Raw genomic sequence first — 7,527 nt, 5'->3', positions numbered from 1 at the left:
AACCAGGCACAGAGGTACATCCCTGGAATCCCAGCACTTGGAAGGCAGAGGCAAGTGATTCTCTGTGAGTTTCAGGCTAGCCAGGGATGCATAGTAAGACCCTTTGTTTAGCCAGGCAGTGGTGGCACATGCCTTTAATTCCAGCAACTCAGGAGGCAGAGGCAGGCGGATCTCTGTGAGTTCGAGACCAGCCTGGTCTACAGAGCTAGTTCCAGGACAGGCACCAAAGCTACACAGAGAAACCCTGTCTCAAAAAACGAGAATAAATAAATAATTGCAGTCCTGGCTGTCCTGGACCACTCTGTAGACCAGGCTGGCCTTGAACTCAGAGATCTGCCTGCCTCAGCCTCCCAAGGGCTTGGATTAAAGGTGTGCGCCACCACCACCCAGTTTAGATGTAATCTAAATCCTAAAACCTAAGGGATCTTTAACAGATGGATATCTTGGTTTTTTGCTTGGTTTTTGTTGTTGTTGACAGAGTCTCCCGTAGCCCAGGCAGGTCTCTACTTGCTAGTGGCTAATGATGACCTTGAAAGAATGCTGGGTTTACAGGCTCACAGGCTCAGTTCCACCTGTTGTTAAGGATTGGACCCAGGACTTCACGCATGCTAAGCAAATTCTCTATCAGCTGAACTACATCTGCATCCCCTTGCATCCCCTATCCCCCCCCCCTTTTTTTTTGGTTTTTTTGAGACAGGATTTCATAAAGCCCAGGCTGGCCTTGAACTCACCGCGTAGTCAAGGATGACTGTGAATTCCTAATCTTCCTGCCTATGCCTTCCAACTTCTGGGATTACAGACATGAGCCACCCCAGCTCAATAAATGACTGTTGAAAAATTGATTTTTTTCCTGATGTTTCTGAAAACGTATGACAAAAAGACCAAATTTCTGATATTTGTTGGATGAGGTAAGAATAATTCTCAAGGATCCTCAGCCAGTGTTTTTCCTCTTTATCTCCCACTCCTTCAAAGCCAGCTCTCCCTCCCCCAGAGAAAGCAATGGACAATTTTAACTCTTTATTTGAAACAAACAATTCCAGAGACAGAAGGTTAGTTGTGACAATAGTTTCTCACTACAACACAAGGGTGGGCATGGCTCACTGAAGGAACAGGCCAGGCACCTCAGTACAATATATACAATTTAAACAGTGGCTAAACTGGTGACAGTTATAAAAACACAAAAAGAAGGCTGGGGAGCAGCAAAGCCAACAGGGAAAGAACTGGGCACTCCCTCTACCAAACACTACATTTTCTGGGTCCACAAATGTAAGATGGGGAAAAGAGAAGATGTAGGTAGTAGGAGCAGGACCCTTACCCACAGTTCCTCACCTCTCTTTTGACCACAAACCCCATCCTGTATGGCCTAGGCCCCCATACAGTGGGCCTGGCTCCGATGATAGGGGGAGAACAACATTGGGGAACCCAGCCCCAATCTGAGTCAGAAGGTCATTTTTGCTTTGAGCGCTCTGTTCGTGAAACTAAAGGGAAGCAGTTAGGGGTAAGCATGTTGACACCATGGCTCATGCCGCCCTAAGATAGCAGGAGAGACAAACACATAAACCAAGGGGACAGGAATATGCACAATAGGAGTCTGCTCCCCATACTGAGTCATTCTCTGCCTTTGAGGAAAAGAAAGCATTTGAAACCCTTGAGAAACTACAACACCAGCGGTGCTCAAAGGGCAGGTAAGGGACATGGTAGGGAAGGGTGCTAACAATCACTTGATTTCAGGAGGGATAAAAGTGTCTGAGCTCTGTGCTTTAGGGAAATGGTCCCCTCATTTATTTCTTATCTCTCAGACAAGACCCTTTCACATGGTACTGGGGAAGAGGAAAGAGAGAGAGAGGACACAGGGCAGAGAAGGCAGCTGGGTTCTTCCCTAGGTCAGACCTAGGAACACAGGGCTTCACCTACATAGACATAGGTCAGGAAACCCAAAGCCAACAGGATCACCAGAGCTATTATCACTCCATCAGAGTCAGGCCCCAGCAGAAAGGGTTCACTGTGAAGCATAAAGAAAATGGGCTACCTGGTTCATGTCCATCACAGGGGGACTAGCCCATGAGTACAGAAGATTGGGGCCCCAGGGTTACAAGTGGTATGGAAGGTTAAAGCCAGGGATTCCTGGGAAAGGCAGGGAATGAGAAAATAGAAAGAAGCAGCCAGGGGCCTTCAGAATGGATAACATGGTTCCTGGGCCAGTTGCCCCACAGGACAGACACTGATGTGAAAGATGGATACAAGGTACCACATGGGTTTAGTCTAGGTCTTCTTCCCCAGGACGACCAAGTTCCTCATAAATCTCACGCACAGCCAGAATGCGATTAAGCATGCTCTCCAACATGCTTCGGTCCATGGGAATCACAGAATACCAGAGAGGTGACTCCGCAATGCAGGAGCGCTCAGGTTGCAGGTAGAACACATCATTTCGAGTCCTGAGGCTTTCAGGACTACAATAGTGGGGATGAGGGTGGAAGACAGACATTAGTAGTATACCAAGGCAGAGCAGGCCTCTTAGGTCCACATGGGAAACCATTCCTAGGAACTCACTAACTCACCATTTTGAGAGATAGAACTCATAGAACTTGACAGGGCAGCGGAGGGGATTCATGCGATTCTCACGTTGCTCTAAGATAGTTTCATCTTCCCTCTTCCGTTTCCCAGGACCTGTGTCTATAGTGGAGGGAAATGACCCAGACGCATTAGAGCACAGGCCCAATGAGCCACCTCCCAGAGCACAATCAAGGGCACAGAGATAAAGCCACAGGATCAAAAAATACAGCTTCATAAAGAAATAAAATGGTGAAGAAAGGAAGGCTAGGAGTGTAGCCAGGTAGAAAAGTAAGTGCTCGCCTAGCACATACAAGGCTCTGGGTTCTATTTCTATTACCACAAAAAAGAGAAAGAAAGGAGGGAGGGAGGGAAGGAAGGAAAGCAGAAGGTTTGTTAGTCTCCACACTATGTGTACTACTCTGACAAAGTGTATATAATCCTTCCCGAGTTGACTTCTTAAAGAGGTGATCTCACAAGTCATACAAAACAACTGGTAAACAGTTTGTTGGAAGGTTAGGCTTCCTTCTAGGTCAGATTAAAAATGACGGCCACAACCTTTGCCCATTCATTTATGTAGAGGCACAAAGAAGGGACCTGAAGAATCACACACAGACAAGACAGAATTCCAGGGCCACAGAGAATGGAAACCAATAGTTTCTTTTCCTCCCTCTGTACAGTCTTGATTTTACTGTTGTACTTGTGTGTATGTGTGAGTGCAAACTTTTGTTGGGCATGGGCACGAGAGAGCAGGTGCATATGTGCGTATGTGGAGGCCAGAGGTTGACACTGGGTACCTTCCTCTCTCCTGTCTATATTATGTTGAGACAGAGTCTGTTACTGAGCCTGGAGCTCACCGACTAGCAGGACTAGCTGAACAATGAGCTCTGGGGAAACTACCTGTCTCTACCCCTGCTTGCTCCAGCTCTAGGTTATAGACATAGGCCACCATGCCTAGGTTTACATGGGTGCTAGGGATCCAAACTCAGGACCTCATATTACATGGCTTGCATGGGTGTTTTATCAACTGAGCCATCTCTCCAGTCTTCAGTACGCAGTTTTTGATTCATTCAAAATTTGTTATTCACTTTCAACTCTCCCTGATAGTCAGACATACGTAACAGCTTACTATCTGTCCACTCTCATTCTTTCAAACTACAGCAAGCAAATAAACTGCCTAGAAATGATGAAGGTGAGAAACAGGTGTTAACTGCCCTCCTATTATGAAACAGCCAGCCGCTGTCTATCAGGACTGTTTTCATCTTTTCTGCAAACACAGAGGGAAGCTGGGGGCAAAGCAGAGGACCAACCTGGCGGGTATGGTGGGAATGCCAGGAAAAGAACATAAAGGGCAGAAGCAAAGGAGGGGAGAGCCTCATACCTCGCCCTTTCCTCTGTCGGACTGGGGCATAGTAGCGGATGCTCACCACCTTTGTGGTGCCCCGAGGAGTGGTACACTTGCGAGATTGCCGTACCACATTAGTGAAAGAGAGCTGCATGTGTTCCTCAGCTGTCTGCAGTCCAAAAAACTTAGTGTTGAAGAACATGAGGGTGTTGAGAAGGACAAAGGGAGAATAGACCCCCAGCTGCTTGCACTCCCAGAGGTGTTCTTCCTCCACACGGGAGAATACAGTATCTGTGATGGACAAAGAGAAAAACAAAGGGGATCGGCTTCCCAAACCCACCTGAGTTCCTACACATACATACATTCACTGTAGGCTTCTTACTGCATATAAACCCTGACATCTGAACTACACAGTAGAGCTGGGCAATTTGGGATAGGTGGAGGTGTTAAAACAGGGTTTCTCTGTGTAGCCTAGCCTATCCTGGAATTGGGCATTTTTTATATACTATTCATCTGCATGTAACACTTCTCTGACCATCTCCAAGTTATATGCAGGTAGACCTAATGCTTAGGATTCCCACATCTTGGTTTTTATCTTAACTAACCACCCAAACCTGGACTGTATTTTTTTCTGGTACCAGAGATAAGTCTACAGACCTGAGTCTTTTTTCTTTTTCCTTTTTAAGAAAAGGGTTCCCCTCTGTAACTCAGACTAGCCTTAAACTTGAGATCTTGTCTCAGTCTCCCAAGAAGCCCATATCATTGCCCCTAGATCAGACTAAGTCTTGCCCTATTCCTCATGTTCCTATTTTAATGTTTTCATCTAAATAAAAAAAAACCCAAAAAAAACAAAAAACAAAAACCAGGGTTTCACTATGTAGGGCTGGCTGGTCCAGAACTCACTATTAAGACCTGGAACTCTCTTAACACTGGGATTAAATGCATATACCACCATGCTTAACTCATGTTCTTTTTTTTTAAAGTGTCTCACTCTATAGTCCAGGGTGTGGTACAGAACTTACAATTTTGCCTCAGCCTCCCTGATGCTGGGATTATAGGCATGCATCACCCCAAGTGGCTCTCCTCCTCATGTTCAAGGACAGGGACTCTGGCTCCATTAGCTTGAAACCCTGAGGCAACCAGGTATATACTCATACCCTTGAACCCTTAGAGACAGGCCAGACAGTACAGGACTCTTATAGTGGTGTGTTGGAAGAAGGGAAAAGAGGAAGAAGGGCTTGCTAAGTTCCTGTCCCTTACTGTTGGGAAGGAGTGTGGGCTGCCAGGTACTCAGAGACTTGTTGAGTTCTTGAACGAAAGTCAAGTAGTAAAGGTCCGTGAAAATGTTCACCATTCGGTTATTTTCCAGCAAATACTAGAGAAAGAAAAACAGAAATACATAAAGCCAGACTAGGATCTACAGGAAAGAGGATGATGATGAAAGCTGCAGGCATGGTCCGCGGTAATTAAAGAGGATGGGAGACAACCGCTTGAGTAGATAACCGAGCGCACTTTCCCTCAGGTATGACTGCTGTGGACTGAGGCTTTGCTGAAAGAGGTGGAGCTTGGAGACAGACGGCCCTCACAAGCTCAGATACCCTTAGCAGGTCCTAGCTGCTAACTTCACCAAGTGAGAACTAAACATTACCCAACTACTCAAGGAACTCAGCCCTCATATCCTTCCTCAAGACTCAAGGGTGATCTAGAGGATCCAGAGAGCAATGGAGACTGGTGCTTGACCAACAGTCCTGGAAGGGAGCACCGATTTTAGGAGGCCATTGACATATATTTGTCACAGGAAATTTAGACAAGCTGCCTATTCAGGGGAAGAGACAAGTGACAAAAAGGAGTGGGCTAGAAGCAGTTCAGTAGAATTGTGTATGCTATGTTGAAAGTGATAGAAAACAAGATGGTGTGCAAGAGGTACCTGCTGGATGCCAAGACACAGATAGTAGATACTGTCGGGTTCATATCGTTCACCATTGGGTCGAGTAATTTCTCTCACAAACTGGGCCAGACCATAGTTGAGCTCAGCAGCCGAACAGGCGAGAATATCCTCTTTGATACGCATGGGTTTGGCTGAAGTGATATGTAGTAGAGGTAAATAGGATTAAGAAAACTCCATGTGGAGAATTTTACATAGCTCTACCATTAACCCTTTCGTCACAACTAGCTCCTGAAAAAAACCCATCAATTATGAAAGAAGTCCTCAGCCTTGAACCTAAACAGGCTCTCCCTTTAATCTATAACTGTTCACTGTCTTTACTGGATGGGGAACACAAAAGTGATCACACCCTTACCACTCCTAGACATCTTCAGCTGTTAGTAGGTTAATATAGCCCCTTTCTCTTTCCCTCTCTGTGCCTTTTTTCCTCCCTAGTACTTACGACCAAAGCGTAGCTCATCACCCTTGCTGGTTTCTCCATTGGCATATTTTGACTGGACCCAGCACTTCCAAGCATTAACACCATATGAATAGTTGAGACCAGTACAACTAGGCTGGCTGCTCAAAGAGTCCCGGGAACAGCTTTCAGAAAGCATCAGCCTCTTTTGACCCTGGAAAGGAAGACAATAGGAGGATGGTAACAAAGGCAACAACACGAGGGCACCATGCAGGACAGTGTTCACCATTGGGGATGGGAGCACTGATGTAAGAACACAGAAAGCTACCATGGCAGAAAGCCCAAGAATAGTTTTAATAATCTTGTGAACAAGGGGAAAAGCAAAGTTTGAGCAGATCTCAGTACTTCTAGTGTTGGAGAAAGAAGACCAGGGAAGCTTTCTTGTGTGTCTATGAGAGCAGCCCCACTCCTTCAGATGTCCATTTTCTTTTTGTGGATACAGTAACCCCAGTCCTCACCTTCCTCATGGCTCGAGGAAGGTCCTGTTCAGTAGATACATCCTCAGGCCCTACAAGGCCACAATCAAAGAGGAAGTCTACACTTGGGTTAATGTCCAAAGGATCTAATAGAAGGGAAAGAAAGAAGAAATCAATTTCTTTAGGCCTCTCATCCCATCCTTGTTACTTGCTCATTCAACTCAGGAAGAAGCACTTCGTCAGCTTCATTGAATGCAATATATGAAAGGCAGTCAGAGGTACACAAACACCAGACACAGGCTATGCGTGTGGCAAAAGACCTTCTAGGCTACAGAATGCATTCAAAGCCAACCTGGGCAACTCAAAAGACCCTCTCTCAAAATAAAAAGCAAAAAATAGGGCTGGGGGGTAGCTCAGTAGTTGAGCTTGCCTAACATACACAGGACCTTGGATTGAATTCCCACAATCAACCACACTGAACACAAATATTCACAAATTCAAAGCAACATGAATATACTTAACATGACTGAACTGTACACATAAAATGGTGACAATGGGGACAGGGGAGATGGCTCGGTTGATAAAGTGCTTGCCATGCCAGCATGAGGACCTGAGTTTGATTCCCTAACACACACATGAGAAGCCAGGAGTGGCAGTATGTACTTGTAATCCCAGCACTGGAGCGGCAAGAACAAGTGGATCCCCGAGGCTTGCTGATCAGCCAGCGTAGCCTACTTGGCAAGTGCCAGGGCAGTGAAAGAGACCTCATCTCAAAAAGGAGGTGGGGGCCAGGTGTGGTGGCGCGTGCCTTTAA

The 7,527-nt window shown here is 46.1% G+C and overlaps 1 protein-coding gene across 10 annotated transcripts in view; it reads right to left on the bottom strand.

Annotated features, from left to right (window-relative positions):
• Positions 1-1,002: 1,002 nt before the first annotated feature.
• Positions 1,003-7,527, bottom strand: part of Zmym3 (zinc finger MYM-type containing 3) — a 17,625-nt gene continuing 11,100 nt past the window's right edge. For all 10 annotated transcript variants that reach the window (XM_013350514.2, XM_013350515.2, XM_026784776.1 and 7 more), the window contains 7 exons: positions 6,756-6,859; positions 6,283-6,451; positions 5,823-5,974; positions 5,156-5,270; positions 3,932-4,186; positions 2,559-2,673; positions 1,003-2,450 (listed from right to left, as the gene is read on the bottom strand). In XM_013350514.2, the coding sequence (XP_013205968.1) occupies positions 2,258-2,450; positions 2,559-2,673; positions 3,932-4,186; positions 5,156-5,270; positions 5,823-5,974; positions 6,283-6,451; positions 6,756-6,859 (1,103 nt within the window). In that variant the 3' untranslated portion in view covers positions 1,003-2,257. The remainder of the gene's footprint in view (positions 2,451-2,558; positions 2,674-3,931; positions 4,187-5,155; positions 5,271-5,822; positions 5,975-6,282; positions 6,452-6,755; positions 6,860-7,527) is intronic.

The sequence above is a fragment of the Microtus ochrogaster genome, chromosome X (assembly GCF_000317375.1).
Source record: "Microtus ochrogaster isolate Prairie Vole_2 chromosome X, MicOch1.0, whole genome shotgun sequence".
NCBI classification, from domain to species: Eukaryota; Metazoa; Chordata; class Mammalia; order Rodentia; family Cricetidae; genus Microtus; species Microtus ochrogaster.
The sequence above is the reverse complement of the archived record's forward strand: the minus strand, read 5'-3'. Positions and strand labels throughout refer to the sequence as shown.